At 46.5% G+C, this 18412-nt stretch overlaps 1 protein-coding gene across 1 annotated transcript in view; it reads left to right on the top strand.

The window, feature by feature from the left end:
* CACNA1C (calcium voltage-gated channel subunit alpha1 C) overlaps window positions 1-18412 on the top strand; it is a 1395795-nt gene that overhangs the window by 827194 nt on the left and 550189 nt on the right. Inside the window, exon 4 of the mRNA XM_069228081.1 lies at window positions 1354-1493. Within this exon, the coding sequence (XP_069084182.1) occupies window positions 1354-1493 (140 nt within the window). The remainder of the gene's footprint in view (window positions 1-1353; window positions 1494-18412) is intronic.

Raw genomic sequence — 18412 nt, 5'->3', positions numbered from 1 at the left:
TACTGTCATTGCCAACGCTGGAAGGGACAGTAGCTGCTGGTGTAAGATACAGCGGGCTCCTGACACAGGCCCTGGCACTTATTTGTTTACAAATTAAGCACTGCCTGCAAAGTACCTGCAGGGGACCCCTGGCCTCCTGGACCCAGTCAGGGGTCTGTCGCCCATGTACAGTATACTGTGCTGAGGGCTCTCCCTGGAGATCGGGAGGCACCCTGCAAGGGCTGCGGGGGCCTTTGTTACACCTCTGGGGAGTGGTTAGCAATAGCAGCCTCTCATGGGCTTTGGTGCGTTTCATGGTGAGGCGGCTCCGCTCCCTGCCAAAATAGCGTGGGGTGTATGACTGCCAGACGACTCCATGTCACCGGGAGGTAACCTGTCCAGTCTGGGCTTTCCTTTTACATATCACTGTTCTCAGGTGTGTTGGTCCATGCCAGTCAGGGCTTTCCTTTCATTCTTTTCAGGTGTGTTGGTTCATTCCACTCGAGCCCCCCACAGGAGCCCTTCCCCTTTGTGAATGTTGAACCAAAATATCACTGCCCTTAAAAATAAAACTTCAAAGTTTCATTTTTTCTGTTTAAACACATCCTGTTTTTCTTAAAAGAAAACGGGCAGCATTAAAGAATGGTCTGCTTTATTAAAAAGCAATCACAGACATGGTGGTCTGCTGGCCCCAGCAAGCCTCCATCTCTGTGACGGCTGCGATTACCAAATGGGTCATAAATTGTGACCTACTTTATTATTATTCATGAGGTAGGTCAATTGCGACCCCATTAGGAATCGCTAAATCGAACTCAATGGGTTTCATACATTAGGAATTGCAATTTCCTAATAGCGATTAGCGAAGAATGACAATTAGGAAATCTCAGTCCCTAAAATGTGTACGAATGGCCCTTAGCACTGCTTCTATCATGTCCTGGTATTGTATAGTTATGGTTACCTTGAGGCTAGCCTAGGGGTGGCCAACCTTAGTTGATAGCAGTCAATGGCACATTTTCAGGCTAAGCACGTGCTACATAACTTAATCCAGTTTAATCATTTTATGTGCAATTTGTAGATGTTTGGGAAACCTGGCATGGATCTGATCCTTCTGGCCCAATATTGGACTTCCCTTCTCTAGAGGATTCTGCACTGATGTTTTCTCTGACCATTGTATTCCTTCCTTCACTTTTATTTTAATTAAAGTTTGGTTTGTGCTTGATAAATTTGCCAAGAGCTACCCGACTGTGCCATTGTGTGTTTCATTGATTGAATGGACGTTTTGTGTGCTTTGCCGACCTGAGTAGAAAACACAAACCATCGCCAAAGCAAATATAAAAAAAAAGAGTAACACCCTCTGTCTTTCTTGTCTTCTAGGAGCGAGTGGAGTATCTCTTTCTCATCATTTTTACAGTGGAAGCATTTTTAAAAGTCATCGCTCACGGCCTTCTCTTCCATCCCAACGCGTACCTGCGCAATGGCTGGAATTTACTAGATTTTATCATTGTCGTTGTTGGGTAAGTGCACCTTTTTTATCCATGCTGGGGTCATTCAGCCCTACAGAATCTCGAGGGGGAAGAAGTGCTTGTCAGGTCACCATCACTGTGGGGTGGCGGTACAGTGGTAAATGCAAGGTTGCGCATCACAGGGCCTTCAAGTCAATGCAGGTGGGGCCTCTCAATGATCCATAGTTTATTTTTATTTGTGCAATCCTAATATTGGAAGGAGGCATCCGGAGCCGAATGCAGTAATTGCCTAGTTACCATAGAAAGTGCATGTGGTGTTCTCAGATGAAGTGCACACAAGTCCTTCAGAGGAACATCATGTGAGGTCCGTGTGGGAAGTGCACACGAGGCACTCAGAGGAAGTGCATGTAAAGTCCTCCTCTGAGGAAGTGCGTGTGAGGTCTTAAGAGAAACCACGTTTGATGGTCTTGTGAGAAGTACATACAAACCCTCATAGGAAGTGCATGTAAAGTCCTCTGAGGAAGATCATGTGAGGTCTTAAGAGAAACCACGTGTGATGGTCTTGTGGGAAGTACATACAAACCCTCAGAGGAAGTGCGTGTAAAGTCCTCTTGGGAAGTGCATGTGAGGTCTTAAGAGAAACCACGTGTGATGGTCTTGTGGGAAGTACACACAAACCCTCAGAGGAGGTGCATGTTAAGTCCTCTGAGGAAGAGCATTGGAGGTCTTAAGAGAAATCACGTGTGATGGTCTTGTGGGAGGTACATACAAACCCTCAGAGGAAGTGCATGTAAAGTCCTCCGGGGAAGTGCACGCAAGTCCTTCAGTGGAACTGCCTGTGAGGTCCTTGTAAGAAGTGCACACAAGACTATCAGACAAAATGCATGTAAAGTCCTCTGAGGAAGTGCATGTGAGGTATTAAGAGACACCACGTGTGAGGTTCATGTGGGAAGTGCACACAAAACCCCCAGAGAAAGTGCATGTAAAGTCCTCTGAGGAAGTGCATTTGAGGGTTTCAGTGGAACTACATGTGAGCGTCTCAGCGGAAATCCACGTGAGGCCATCATAGGAAGTGCATGTGAGGCACTTAGAGGAAACGCACATAAGGTCTTCTGAGGAAGTTCATGTGTGTCCTTCATAGAAACCATGTGAGGTCCCTCGGGGAAGTGCACATGAGGACCTCAGAACAAGGTCATAAAAGGTCCTCTGCAGAGCGAGTACATTTTCAATCAGCAAATTCAGGCAGGAAACTGATGAAATTTAGGCTGAGGTTTTGCCAGAGCAGAACACTAAGGGCCATATGTGTACGAACACATTTTCCCATAGACATAGAATGGGCAAAACTGCTTGCTACATCTGGCCCTAAGATACTTTTGTGAAGAATAGTTCAGTTGAGCCTAAAACACGTGGGCAGCTAAACATCTTTTCGAGCTCCTTTTAACAACATCAAACAATCTCTTCCGGGTCAAAGGTTTAGACCGGAAAAGGCACTGAATTTGCCCTTCACCACTGTGTTAGAAGGTCAGCTTGCTCACACTGACCACATACCACAGAGACTACTCATTCAAGGTAGCAGGACCGTGTGATTAATTTTATCTGCTTCATCGCTGGGACTCTTTTTGTCTCCATCACCAGATAACCAATTAACCCTTCCACCCAGCCAGCGAGCTCAGCTCAACTCAGAGGCATCCCTGCCCTCCACTCTTGTACCCTGCACCCATTGTAACTATGGTTCTTGTGCTCAAGACTTGCAACAACTCATTTCGATGCAGCCAAAAGGTGACCTTCTCAGGAGAGGACCCTAATTAGAATTCCAAATGGAGCCCCACACTAAATCATAAACAGGGCCACTTGGATTATGCAATTATGCAGCTGTTGTGTTTTTTGCTTAATTGTTGATTTACTGCACTCACCATCTGTTGCTTTGTTTTGAAATTGCAACAAAAAAAATATTTCTAGCTCAAAACAGATCAAAAGTTACGAAAGAGCACAGCAGGTGGTGCCATGCAGAGGCAGCTCTGTTAGGAAGGTTATCTGGCCACCTTTCAGTGGCGGGCTGCTCCGTCCACGTGTTAAACAGAAAGAATGAGGTGAACCGTGCCCAGTCTGTAGCAATGTGTGTTAAAAAGACGAGATTGCGGAATACTGCTCAAGGACATGCCACCTTTGTTGCATACTTTTCTTTTTTTCTTGCCACATAATTGTCATTCCTGCCACACAATTTGGTTCGCTAGTGCCGTATGAGTCCCTGGTGTTAAATCTGTGTTTGTTCAGGGAGCCAGGCAGGATACATGGCACGCTGCTTTGTAAATGTAAGTTTTGACTGTTTACCCAAAGAACCGTTTGTTTGCTTGATTGTGTTTCTTGTATTCTACCTAGTGTCAAAATGAAATCAATTTTGCTTACAAAGAGAACAGCTGCTGGATCTAGCTAAACTGCAGTGGGTGGGCAACACCCTGTCAATTGCACTTGCTCTATTATTACCGCTTTATTATTGCCTCATGTTGTCTCGATTTCTGTCTTTCACATAATTTATACTTCCGTCATTCCCCAATTCATACTCCCACTCACTAATCCACTCATCCACCCAGTCAGTCAGAACACCCATGCTCACGTTCACTAATCCATCCATCAGCACTCATATTCACACACGCAGCCATTCACTCACTCATGCATCCATTCAGCTTCCACTTATTCATCCAGCCACTCACTCTTCGTTCCTCTTACTCAGCCAACTATCCATCTATTATTTAATGATCGACTCTTACTCGTCTATCCACTCACTTATCCTTCTGCTATTATTCATCCACATTTCCACTCATACATCCACTCATCCACTCACTCATCCATCCCACCGCGCACTTATATTTACTTCCCAAAGTCACCCACCAACCAACATGTTTTCACCTGTGAAACCACAGTTACTTTACCCATTTACTGATATAGCCGCTTTATATGCATACAGGCACAGCGTGAAAAAACACACACAAGCACACCCAGGCATGAAGGTGGGGTGCTTGCACTGCTCATGCCTGGCAGTTCTGGGGGTGTCAGGAGCACTGCTGCACACATGGTATATGTTATGTGTATAACGAAGCATGCTCTGCTGCATGTGCTCTCACTAGTACATGGGTTTGTGTGTGTGTGTGTGCGTGAAGGCGGGGTGCTTGCACTGCTCATGCCTAAGCAGTTCTGGGGGTGTCAGGAGCACTGGCACTGCTGCTGCACACATGGTATATGTTATGTGTATAACGAAGCATGCTCTGCTGCGTGTGCTGTTACTAGTACATGGATTTGTGTGTGTGTGTGTGTGCGTGAAGGCGGGGTGCTTGCACTGCTCATGCCTGGCAGTTCTGGGGGTGTCAGGAGCACTGCTGCTGCACACATGGTATATGTTATGTGTATAACGAAGCATGCTCTGCTGCGTGTGCTGTTACTAGTACATGGATTTGTGTGTGTGTGTGTGCGTGAAGGTGGGGTGCTTGCACTGCTCATGCCTAAGCAGTTCTGGGGGTGTCAGGAGCACTGGCACTGCTGCTGCACACATAGTATCTGTTATGTGTATAACGAAGCACGCACTGCTGCCTGTGCTCTCACTAGTACACCAGGGAAAGTGTGTGTGTGTGTGCACGCACGCTTGCATGTCGAAAGCTTGCTTTGTTTGTGCCTGTGCAGTTCTGAGGATGCGAGTGGCATTTGCACAGTTGCTGCTATGATTATAAGGGAGCCCGCAAGGCTGGCTGTGCCCTTACCAGTGGGTGGGTCTGGGTGCCTGTGCGTGTGTGAAGGTGGGGTGCTTACACTGCTAATGCCTGGCAGTCCTGGGGATGTGAGGGACACTTGCACTGCTGCTGCTATGATTATAAGGAAGCACGCACTGCTGCCTGTGCTCTGACTATTACATGGGGGAAGGGGTGGCTTTGTGTGTGTGCGTGAAGGTGGGATGCTGGCAGTGCTTATGCCTGTTCAGTTCTGAGGATGCCAGGGACACTTTGCACTGTTGCTGCTATGATTATAAGGGTGTGTGTGTGTGTGCGTGAAGGTGGGGTGCTTGCAATGCTAATGTATGGCAGTCCTGGGGCTGTGAGGGACACTTGCACTGCTGCTGCACATGCTGCACCTGTTATGACTCTAAGAAAGGACGCACTCACTGCTGCTTGTGCTGTTACTGCTAGATGGGTTTGTGTATGTGTGTGCACGCACACACTTGAAGGTGGGATGCTTGCAGTGCTTATGCCTGTTCAGTTCTGAGGATGTCAGGGACACTTGCACTCCTGCTGCTATGATTATAAGGGTGTGTGTGTGTGTGTGCGTGAAGGTGGGGTGCTTGCACTGCTAATGCCTGGCAGTCCTAGGGATGTGAGGGACACTTGCACTGCTGCTGCACGTTGCATCTGTTATTATTCTATGAAAGGACGCACTCACTGCTGTTTGTGCTGTTACTACTGGGTGGGTTTGTGTACGTGTTTGTGCACGCGCGCGCTTGAAGGTGGGATGCTTGCACTGCTTTTGCGTGTTCAGTTCTGAAGCTGTCAGGGACACTTGCAATCCTGCTGCTATGATTATAAGGGTGGGTGTGTGTGCGTGAAGGTGGGGTGCTTGCAGTGCTTATGCCTGTTCAGTTCTGAGGATGTCAGGGACACTTTGCACTGTTGCTGCTATGATTATAAGGGTGTGTGTGTGCGTGAAGGTAGGGTGCTTGCAATGCTAATGCATTGCAGTCCTGGGGCTGTGAGGGACACTTTGCACTGGTGCTGCTATGATTATAAGGGTGTGTGTATGTGTGCGTGAAGGTGGGGTGCTTGCAATGCTAATGCATTGCAGTCCTGGGGCTGTGAGGGACACTTGCACTGCTGCTGCACATGCTGCACCTGTTATGATTCTAAGAAAGGACGCACTCACTGCTGCTTGTGCTGTTACTACTGGGTGGGTTTGTGTATGTGTGTGCACGCGCGCTTGAAGGTGGGATGCTTGCACTGCTTTTGCCTGTTCAGTTCTGAGGATGTTAGGGACACTTTGCACTGTTGCTGCTATGATTATAAGGGTGTGTGTGTGTGTGTGTGCGTGAAGGTGGGGTGCATGCACTGCTAATGCATGGCAGTCCTGGGGCTGTGAGGGACACTTGCAATGCTGCTGCACATGCTGCACCTGTTATGATTCTAAGATAGGACGCACTCACTGCTGCTTGTGCTGTTACTACTGGGTGGGTTTATGTACGTGTGTGTGTGTTTGTGTGTGTGTGTGCACGCGTGCGCACTCTTGAAGGTGGTTGCTTGCACTGCTTTTGCCTCTTCAGTTCTGAGGATGTCCGGGACACTTTGCACTGTTGCTGCTATGATTATAAGGGTGTGTGTGTGTGTGTGTGTGGGCATGCATGAAGGTGGGGTGCTTGCACTGCTAATGCCTGGCAGTCCTGGGGATGTGAGAGACACTTGCACTGCTGCTGCTATGATTATAAGGAAGCACACACTGATGCCTGTGCTCTGACTAGTACATGGGGGAAAGGGTGGCTTTGTGTGTGTGCATGAAGGTGGGATGCTTGCACTGCTTTTGGCTGTTCAGTTCTGAGGATGTCAGGGACACTTTGCACTGCTGCTGCTATGATTATAAGGGTGTGTGTGTGCGTGAAGGTGGGGTGCTTGCACTGCTAATGCCTGGCAGTCCTGTGGATGTGAGGGACACTTGCACTGCTGCTGCACGTTGCATCTGTTATTATTCTATGAAAGGACGCACTCACTGCTGTTTGTGCTGTTACTACTGGGTGGGTTTGTGTACGTGTGTGTGCACGCGCACGCTTGAAGGTGGGATGCTTGCACTGCTTTTGCCTGTTCAGTTCTGAGGCTGTCAGGGACACTTGCACTCCTGCTGCTATGATTATAAGGGTGTGTGTGTGTGCGTGAAGGTGGGGTGCTTGCAGTGCTTATGCCTGTTCAGTTCTGAGGATGTCAAGGACACTTTGCACTGTTGCTGCTATGATTATAAGGGTGTGTGTGTGTGTGCGTGAAGGTGGGGTGCTTGCAATGCTAATGCGTTGCAGTCCTGGGGCTGTGAGGGACACTTGCACTGCTGCTGCACATGCTGCACCTGTTATGATTCTAAGAAAGGACGCACTCACTGCTGCTTGTGCTGTTACTACTGGGTGGGTTTGTGTATGTGTGTGCACGCGCGCGCTTGAAGGTGGGATGCTTGCACTGCTTTTGCCTGTTCAGTTCTGAGGATGTTAGGGACACTTTGCACTGTTGCTGCTATGATTATAAGGGTGTGTGTGTGTGTGTGTGTGTGTGCGTGAAGGTGGGGTGCTTGCACTGCTAATGCATGGCAGTCCTGGGGCTGTGAGGGACACTGCAATGCTGCTGCACATGCAGCACCTGTTATGATTCTAAGAAAGGACGCACTCACTGCTGCTTGTGCTGTTACTACTGGGTGGGTTTGTGTACATGTGTGTGTGTGTGTGTGTGTGTGCGCGCGCGCTCTTGAAGGTGGTTGCTTGCACTGCTTTTGCCTCTTCAGTTCTGAGGATGTCCGGGACACTTTGCACTGTTGCTGCTATGATTATAAGGGTGTGTGTGTGAGTGCGTGAAGGTGGGTGCTTGCACTGCTAATGCCTGGCAGTCCTGGGGATGTGAGGGACACTTGCACTGCTGCTGCTATGATTGTAAGGAAGCACGCACTGCTGCCTGTGCTCTGACTAGTACATGGGGGAAAGGGTGGCTTTGTGTGTGTGCGTGAAGGTGGGATGCTTGCAGTGCTTATGCCTGTTCAGTTCTGAGGATGTCAGGGACACTTTGCACTGGTGCTGCTATGATTATAAGGGTGTGTGTGCGTGAAGGTGGGGTGTTTGCAATGCTAATGCATGGCAGTCCTGGGGCTGTGAGGGACGCTTGTACTGCTGCTGCACATGCTGCACCTGTAATGATTCTAAGAAAGGACGCACTCACTGCTGCTTATGCTGTTACTACTGGGTGGGTTTGTGTACGTGTGTGTGTGCGCGCATGCGCGCTCTTGAAGGTGGTTGCTTGCACTGCTTTTGCCTCTTTAATTCTGAGGATGTCCGAGACACTTTGCACTGTTGCTGCTATGATTATAAGGGTGTGTGTGTGTGCGTGCGTGAAGGTGGGGTGCTTGCACTGCTAATGCCTGGCAGTCCTGGGGATGTGAGGGACACTTGCACTGCTGCTGCCATAATTATAAGGAAGCACACACTGCTACCTGTGCTCTGACTAGTACATGGGGGAAAGGGTGGCTTTGTGTGTGTGCGTGAAGGTGGGATGCTTGCAGTGCTTATGCCTGTTCAGTTCTGAGGATGTCAGGGACACTTTGCACTGGTGCTGCTATGATTATAAGGCAGCACGCACGGCTGCCTGTGCTGTTACTTGTGGGTGTATTTCGCTGTGTGAGTGCGCTTGAAGGTGCGGTGCTTGATCTGCTTCAGGGCTTAAAGTGAGATGAAAAAACTGGGGTGTTTCTCAAAGGGGTGTGACTAAGGGCCAGATGTAGGTAGAAATGGGATTGCGACCCGCAAATTGCGAGGCGGAGCAACTCACAATTTGCGAGTACATATGCAGGATGGTGTCCCTGACAATTGCAATTTGCGACCCCCTTGCGATTCCCTGCACTCACAGGGATGGTGGCCTGCTGGAGACAGCAGACCACCATGTCTGTGACTGCTTTTTTTGGTATTGCAGCCCGTTTTCCTTAAAGGAAAACGAGTTGCAATACACTTGTGAAAATGAAACCATTTGGTTTAATTTTTTCAGAGTAGGCAGTGGTCCAAATATTTTTAGAGCCATTCACAAAGGGGAAGGGGTCCCAGGTGGACCCCTTCCCTATTGCGAATGGGTTGCACCCACTTCACATGGGTGCTAACTGCGAATTGCTTTGCGACCGCGTTCGCGGTCACAAAGCAATTCTGCATAACCAAGTTACCGACTCGCAAAATGGGAATGTGCATTGCGGTGCGCGTTTTGCATGGCGCAAACTGTGAATTTCGCAGTTTGCGCCATGCAAAACATTTCCTACATCTGGCCCTAAATGTAGTAAAGGGCGTGGCTTAAACATATAAGTTAAAAATCTGCGCTTGCCATAGTGTGACGCCCAGCTTTTTAGCTGCCTTTTTCTGTTATTGCATCCAGATATGAAATGCAACAGAATTTCACCTAAAACAAGCCAGGACTATTGCCTGTGTCAATGGTTGTTAGCTTCATAAAATAAATGAGTAACAACGACTTTCATGTCAATAATATTGACATGCACGCTGCACAGTCTTGCAACATTTACATAGCACTTAAAAATTGTGCGGCGGTATTGTAGCACTTTAGGTTAGGCAGGATACTTCAGTGCGTGTGACTGCCTGTGCCCCAGCCCACAAAGCCCCATTGAGGCACCAACCTGACCCGTGCTTTACTGTGCTCCACCCCAAGAGGCTCCATCTAGATGTCAGTCTACCTTTGCCACAGCCCATGAAGCCCCATAGAGAAAAGAGGCTGACATTTGACATACTCTGCCACGGCCCTAAATGCTGTTCCAAAGCAATGGCATGCCTTGAAGCCTTCCTGTTTGCCTGACTATACTGAAGTACTCCTGCGCAGGAGACGGAAGGCCCCCTCTTGCACTCTGTCTTTTTTATTATTTTGTATCTTTTCTTACTGCAAATTTGACCCAAAGGTATCGGAGCGCCTTACATGAGCACCAGTTACACTTCACAAGGGCACATTCATTTTTGGTAGGCAGGGGCACATTAACTGATTTGCCAAGAATCGCAGGATGTTGATCCAACACCGAGACTCAAACCGGCTTTCCCCACTCCAAAAGAGGCAGCTCTGGCCCTTACACCACATTCTAAGCATTAGTTCTGCCCTCCCCTGCCTTCTGCCCCGTGTGGACTTCAGACCACTATCAAACAAAAAACAAGCATTTGCAATGCAACGAGTCTTGCATTTGCTTGAGTTAGAGCTATTGGTGTTGTAAATTCTTAAGTGGACTTTTCTTGCCACATAAATTAGTCAACCCTGCCTTATAATTTGGGGCCATATGTACGAACACGTTTTCCCATAGATACAGAATGGGCAAAACTGCTTGCTACATCTGGCCCTTGGTCTTTTCCTGCCACATAATACCAGTGGCCTTGCATGTAACTAAAGCCCTTCCATTTACCTTCTTCCTCTATCTGCAGCTAAAAATGAAAATGTTGCCGTTTAACATCTTAATTTAACTCTGCCATGCTAATTCCAATAGAATACCACTTTCACCACCCCACCATCAGAGTTGCTGGCTGGCTAACACAATTCCCAAAACAAGACAGCCACTGAGGAGTAATAAACTAGAAGCTGTCAGCCAAACATATCAAGAGTGTTCAAACAGTCATAGTGTAATAAGGATGTTAAGTTGGCCTGAGTCATGGTCATAATTGCAATAAGGAGAGATTAATAAAACAAATACAATTAACATATAAACCTAATAAAAACCTCTATCAGAAATAAACGTTTGGCATTAGGCTGTAATGCTAAATATAGCACCTAGCGGATACCAAAGTGAAAATAGCATTTATAAGAAACATGGTCATGTTACCATATAGTTAACCCCTAGTGGGCATAACCACATAGAAAGAAAATGACTGACAGTATTGTAATGTAACCATATATTTAGCCCCTAGAAAGTATAGTGTATTACACATTTTCAGAGTTAGCAGACCTACTGCAATGATATTATGAACAAGAGCCTTAAAATACAAACTACTCACAGCTATAAAACAAAAGTTCCAACCATGAGAGTGGTTAAAGTGACACTAAATGGAGGAAGGAGTATTATTTTGGGGTCCCCACTAACCTAGTCAGACAGAAAGAGCAGGATGTGGTGAACATTTTGAAGGTGGACCCATTGTCCTACGACCACCACAGGCTGAGTTATGAGCAAAAATGTTTTGTAAAAGAATGCCCTGCAAAGCATTATGGGTTGACCGAGTGCAGCAAATATTGTAGTATGTTGACTGTAATGCTCAGAAAAGTCCCTAGAGGACACCACAATAAAAATATCATTTGTACGAAACATGGTCACGTAACCGTTTAATTAGCCCTTAGAGAGCATAACCAAATGAAAATAGGAGAGCACAAAGGGGGTCCTTCTAACCCTGGCGGTCCAAGACCGCCAGGGCTAAAATGACGGGGGCACCGCCAACAGGCTGGCGGTGCCCCGCTGGGCTTTCTGACTGCGGCGGTTCGGCCGCGGTCAGAAGTGGAAAACCGGCGGTCTCCCGCCGGTTTTCCGCTGCCCAAATGAATCCTCCATGGCGGCGCAGCAAGCTGCGCCGCCATGGAGGATTCTGACACCCCATACCGCCAGCCTGTTCCTGGCGGTTCTCCCGCCAGGAACAGGATGGCGGTATGGGGTGTCGCGGGGCCCCTGGGGGCCCCTGCAGTGCCCATGCCAATGGCATGGGCACTGCAGGGGCCCCCGTAAGAGGGCCCCAAAAAGAATTTCAGTGTCTGCTTTGCAGACACTGAAATTCGCGACGGGTGCAACTGCACCCGTCGCACCTTCCCACTCCGCCAGCTCAATTCTGAGCCGGCGTCCTCGTGGGAAGGGTGTTTTGCACTGGGCTGGCGGGCGGCCTTTTGGCCGTCGCCCGCCAGCCCAGTGCAAAACCCAAAATACCCTCAGCGGTCTTTCGACCGCAGAGCGGTATTTTGGAGGGGGAAGTCTGGCGGGCGGCGGAGACTTAGAATCACCCCCAAAGTAATGTAGTGCAACCATATATTTAGCCCCTAGAGGGCATAGTGGCATACACATTTTCAGGCCTAGAATGCCTTTTACAATACTAATGCCCTTAAAACACAAACAACTCCAAGCTATAAAACAAAAGTTCCTTCCATAACAGAGCTTAAAAAGGGACTAAATGGTGGGGGAGGGGCTGGGATTATTATTTAGGGGTCCCCACTAATCTAGTGTGGGGACCCGAAGATGACCTAAATAGAAAGCGTTTTGTCACACTGAACTTTCTAGTGGTGGTCCCATTGTCCTAGGACCACCACAGGCTGAGTAATGGGCAAAAATGTTTTGAAAAAGAATTCCTGCAAAGATGAGTGCAGTGAATATTGTAGTATCAGCTCTTCTGTTGTGCCGGGAGAGTTGTGTTGCAAATTTCTGTGTTTTTAAGTAAAGCATTTATTAATTATAAATGTTTTTTGCGAAAGCTATGAAGCATGAAAGAGAGAAATGAGTCTGATTAGGTAACAGCGTGAACAATGTGACCAGCGCTCCAATACCTGCAGATGGAGTTTGCGCTATTGGCGCTGTGAGCATTGTGAGGACCATGGTTGCCAATGAGGACGAAGGGGAGAGACAAAAGAAAAAAAATAGTTCGCCCACGCTGAAGTATATCAGCAATTGTGCAATTATCCATGGAACAGGGTCAGTCTGCAAGGTGGTAACAAAACCGCCCCAAGGCAGGACAAACGTAAAGCAATTACCAATGACATCAAGGGATTTTTGAAAGGCAACCCCATGAACAAGTGAAAGTGATGGGCATGAGGTGGGCGTGGTTAAAAGTCCACAATACATACAACAGGTCAAAGCACTTGCAGGCTCGACCTAAAGTGTCTCTTAGAAGGCCGGTCATGGCCGGTACTGCCTGCGAGATAAGATATTTTTTCCACACTGAGGGCAAAATCGAGAGTCCGATAGGGACCAGTCTCAGCACCTGGTTTTTAGAACTGCTGGTGTTGAGCAGGCGCAGGACCCGGCCCACTTAAACCCTTGCACTGCTTTGCCCATACAGTTCTGCGGATGCGAGGGATACTCCCACTGCTGCTGCTATGATTATAAGGAGGCACATACTCCTTCAGTGCCGCTATCGCGAAGTGTATTTGGGTGCGCGTGCGCGTGCACGTGAGGGTGGCGTGCTTGCACTGCTTTGCCTATACTGTTCTGGCGATGTGAGGGTTACTTGCACTGCTGCTGCACAAGCTATGTCCTTTTCTGTGTAAGGGGTACACTGCATTGCAGGGTAGTTCAGTAGAAAGGGCAGGATGGAACAGCTGTGCTCCAGTATTTGCCCCTTGAACCCGACGCTATTTATATGAGGGGGTCTTTGCACCCACGCCTTCCAGCTGCCTCATGCTGAACTTTCAATAGAAGCCAAGGCCCAGACGGCCGATTTGAGCCACCACAGTAAAGGATGGAGTGTCTGTACTAGAGAAGCGACTGCACATATGTTTAAATCCAGTCTGAAAAGTAGAAGAGGAACCCAAGCATCTGTCTCCATGGCAACAACAGAGACGTGTCGTGCAAGTTGAGGAATGCTAGGATGAGAAATTCACCATTCCGCCAGCGATGGGCAGATTTGAGCGTGTACCCACGGCCAAGACAGGGCCACTCTGGTGACTGCATCCAATTATATCTCGCCTTATCGACCACAGAAACATATCGTGAAGGCAAGTTCTAATAGGCAATATGAATTTATCATTCTTAACTGCACGTCGACTGCACCTTGAAGCTATATATATTGTCGATACAAATTCATGTAGAGTTTAAAATTAATAAAATGTATAAATAAGTATACTGTCGAACAATTCTGACAAATGACTCAAACTCTGGCAGTACATCGTGAATGAGAATCTCTTTTGTTATGATTTATAAGCATCCTTCCATTAAGAGAAAATTAGTGAGGGTTTTGTGTTGGAGGACTGCCGCCAGGCAACTTTTCTCCTCACCCTCCTGAAATTTGGAATTCTTTAATGTTATTGGCTGTACTTTGTTGGCTTCTGGATTGGAATGGGTTTTCAGTGTCATATTCCAATGCTTCCAAGCACTCCCTTCCTTTCTCTCCGAAGAACTGCTCTACTCTATCGGTCTTCCGTAAGAACTTGAAGACTTGGCTGATCTAGTCTGGGGGCTACGCGATCACTGTCTCACTGGCCTAGCGCAGAGAAACCCTAAATGGGTAGCTGTGTGCTTTACAAAACGAATTCAGTTCAATTCTGTGGAAAACGGTCTATTGCGGCTAAGGGAACCATGGGGACCTGTTTCCTGCGTTGGAGCATTACTGGAATAAAGCTAATTGAAGATCCCATACTGCCTAATTGTCAGTAATACTAGCCTGCTTTGTGTGCATTATGGATTCGCGCACAAATTGGCGACGAGTTGCTGTGACTACGACCATACCCCTGCGTATACAAGACCGCTTTGGAAGCAGAGCAGTATACATTATCAAGACCACTGTGGAGGTGCGGCGGTATGTATTTGAAAAAATTGGGAAAAAAATAGAATTTTTGCACTTGGACAGCCTAAATCGCAAGGAGTGCAGCGCATTACAGCAACTGCATTGGTACCCACCAGCCATTCTGACGACAGCATGGAAGCTGCAACATCTCGAAGCCGTGAGCAAGGTATCTACGCATGCCACGTTGCTGCGCGCCAGTGACACTCTACATGACCTTACGTGGGGCCATATTGGTTCACAAGTCGGATGACACGGGCACACAACGAAGAAGTGTGTGCATCTGATATAATTAAATACAATGTTTTTTCAAGTCGCACCGGCACACATTGAAAGAGTGTGCAAATGAGAGGACAAACACAGGACACAGGTGAGAGTTATCAACCCAATTACAGAAGGGTAATTGACCATTTTGGATACTGGCATACAATGACACAACACAATTTTACCATAGGCCCACCACTTGCACTTTGGTTTTCTGGTGCTGAGCCTTCACTGAGGTGGGTGGAACTGAAGGACTATTTTGTTAATTACATTGATGCAATTGATGAATCCAACAAGATGTCAGCAGACCAGAAGAAACTGATTCTTCTTCATTCTTTAGGTCCAGTGGGTTTGAAACATATAGTCACATGCCTAAAGCAACAATTATTGGTGATGTAAATGTTTTTGAAGCTGGTTTACATGATTTAGACAAGTATTTTGCACCAAATGTCTGCATGGGCATTACGAGGCACACATTGTTCCAGTTAAACAAAGCAAAGGGAAATCTGTGGCTGACTATGTGGCAAAATTAGAAAAAATGGCTATAGACTGCAAATTTTCTGTCTGCATGACAACTTAATAAGGGATCAACTAGTCATGCATGCAAACAATCCTGCTGTTCATTGTGGATCAGTGGCGATTCTCCACTAGAGGAGGTCTTGGTCCTTGTATGTAAGGCAGACATTTCTGGAAGGTGTGCCACAGTTTTGCAGCAAGCAGACAAATGAGTTGGATTGTGTTCAAAGTGACAACTCGCAAAACAGAAAGGGAGCAAAAAAAGTAGTTCCAAGGAAAAAACTGTAGTGAGGGAAAGGAAATTCTTCCATTGCAACAGTAAAAGATCACTTAGCATATTGTAAAATTGTCCCAGACTCAAACAAAAATGCAACAATTGTGGGACATTTTGAAAGGGTCTGCAGAGAAAAGAAGAGTCATGTCAAATGTATATATGAAGATAATTAAAGCCCTAGGGGCAGTGGTACTGAAGATGAACCTGCAAAAACCAACAGTGTTGTGAGTTAGTTGACAAGTTTGTGCTAAATAATAGTGACCTTAATTCGAAAAGCAAGCCTGAATGCCAAATGACCACTGGTGGAGTATCCACTCAGAGATATGCAGATTCGGGCTCACCCTTCACTACTGTGAGTGAAGAAGGTTAGAGAGAAAAATGTATTGACAGGATTGGCACACATTTACAGGCACCTGTTATTCATCCCGAGAGTTATACTGGCAGAAAGATACACCTGTTAAGTTTCCGATGGTTAACTCACTCCGTTAAGAATAGACACATGAGGGGGAAATTGTATGTAGCAAAAAAACAGAACCGTCAATCCTAGGATGGTTTGCTCAAGGGAATCTGCATATTATCTTGGATCCTTATAGTGCTGAGACAGTGTTGGCTGTAGATAAGGGGAGTTCAATGGGCAACACCAAAATGGAAATGTTTCAAATAATTTTTGGTCAAACTCTGGGAAATTTGAGAGTGTTTGAGCACAATAACGTGCTCAAAAACAATGCTACTCCAAAAATTCATAAGTGAAGTCCTTTATCGAACCTATAGCAGTCTCAGAATGGATTTCTCCTATGGTGGTGGTATGTAATGGAAAAATGTGCTTCTGTGTGAATTTACGCCATCTAAACAACAGTATAGGTATTGACCAGTCTCATTTTCTGAAAATTAATGAGATGGTGTTATGCCTGAAAGGAGCTAAGTGGTTCTCAACCATAGATTTATCATCTGTGTACCACCAGGTCTTGTTAACAACAGCTTCTAGGAAATTCACTGCATTTATTACACCCTTCGGGTGCTTCCAGTTCAAATAGATGGCATTTGGATTGGCATCGGTGGCTACTGTTTTCCAAAGGTTAATGTTCAAATTGTTTGGGAAGGAAACTAGGGTGATTTTTTTCCAAGGTGACATTTTAATTTTTGGCGATAATAGAGATATCCATGATGAAAGATTATGGAAAGTTTTGAAGATACTTGAGGACAAAGGGCTGGCGGTGGAGTTTGCCAAATTCAAGTTTGCAGAAAGGAGTGGTACTTACCTTAATAATTGTTGAAAAAGTAAACCCTAAATTTGTATGGAGTCCGCAATATGAGGTAAAGTTTTGCAGGATCAAACATGATATGGCAAACGTACCTGCGTTGGGCAGTTTTGATCCTGTTTTGGATTGCTTCATAACCACGGATGCCAGCAATAAACAGATGCTGTGTTAACCAAGAGGGATACTTGGGGTAATGAAGCTGTAATTCTGTTTACTTCCAGAACCCTATCGCCATCAGAGAAAAAATATCTTATAATTGAGAAGGAGGCTTTAGCGTGTGCTTGGGCCTTAGACCATTTCCGAGGTTTTATCTGGGGAAAACCTATTACTATTCAATGTGACCACAAGCCGCTAGTGAAATTGGTAACTGTAGAGGGAAGTGTGACTGCTTCTGCGAGGATTGCGAGATTGTCCATGTGCATGAAGGACTACGTATACCATATTGTGTGTGTACTTGGTAGGGACAATGTGGTAGTGGACTGTTTACTTAGGGTGTCTTGTCTGTTGGAGGAATGTGAAGATGATCCATGGAGTGATTTCCATGTTGCTTTGGTGCATGATTGTGGTACGCCTGCTATGAAAAAAGATGGATGAAAGAGCACGATAAGGATGATGGCCTACAAAGGGTATTGAAGTACATATGTGAGTGTTGGCCAAGGAAAGAACAGCTTGATGGGACATTTAGACCACTTTGGGAGATTAGGTCTGAGCTTTCTGTAGAAAAGGACTTAGGGCCTGATTTAGAGTTTGGCAGACAGGTTACTCTGTCACAAATGTCACGGATATCCTGTCCGCCGTATTATGATTCCCATAGGATATGATGGGATCGTAATTCCACAGACGGGATATCCGTCCTGTTTGTGATGGAGCACTCCCTCTGCCAAACTCTAAATAAGGCCCTTAATTCTTACAGGAAGCAAAACATTTCCTCCAAGTAGGTTACACGATTTGATTATGGAACTTTGTTATGTGGGGCATTTTGGTGTGGTCAGAACAAAGTCTGTGGTGAAGGAACTATTTTGGTGGCCAGGGGTAGACTTGGCTGTGGAGAGGTTTATTAGAGCATGTGCTAGTTGTTTTTCTGCTGATAAGTCTTTGCGCATGCTAAGACCACCTATGAGCGACTGCCTCATTCCTAAGCAGCCTTGGCAGTGTGTTGCAGTGGATCTGTTAGGTCCAGTTGCGGAGTTACATTAGCATGTTATTGTGTTCACGTGACCTTTTCTCTAGTTGGCCGGTAGCAGAAATTGTGGACACAGTTGACACCTCTATGGTGTTGGGATTTTTGGATAAATGATTTCTGTCTGAGGAAATTCTGGCAGTGATTTTCAGCAATAATGGTTTGCAATCTGTCTCTAATGCATCAAAAACTTAATTTCAGAGACTAGGTATCAAACACAAGACCACTTCCCTTTACAACCCAAGTGGAAATGGTTTGGTGGAG

Source organism: Pleurodeles waltl, chromosome 4_1 (assembly GCF_031143425.1).
Source record: "Pleurodeles waltl isolate 20211129_DDA chromosome 4_1, aPleWal1.hap1.20221129, whole genome shotgun sequence".
Taxonomy (NCBI): Eukaryota; Metazoa; Chordata; class Amphibia; order Caudata; family Salamandridae; genus Pleurodeles; species Pleurodeles waltl.
The sequence above is the reverse complement of the archived record's forward strand: the minus strand, read 5'-3'. Positions and strand labels throughout refer to the sequence as shown.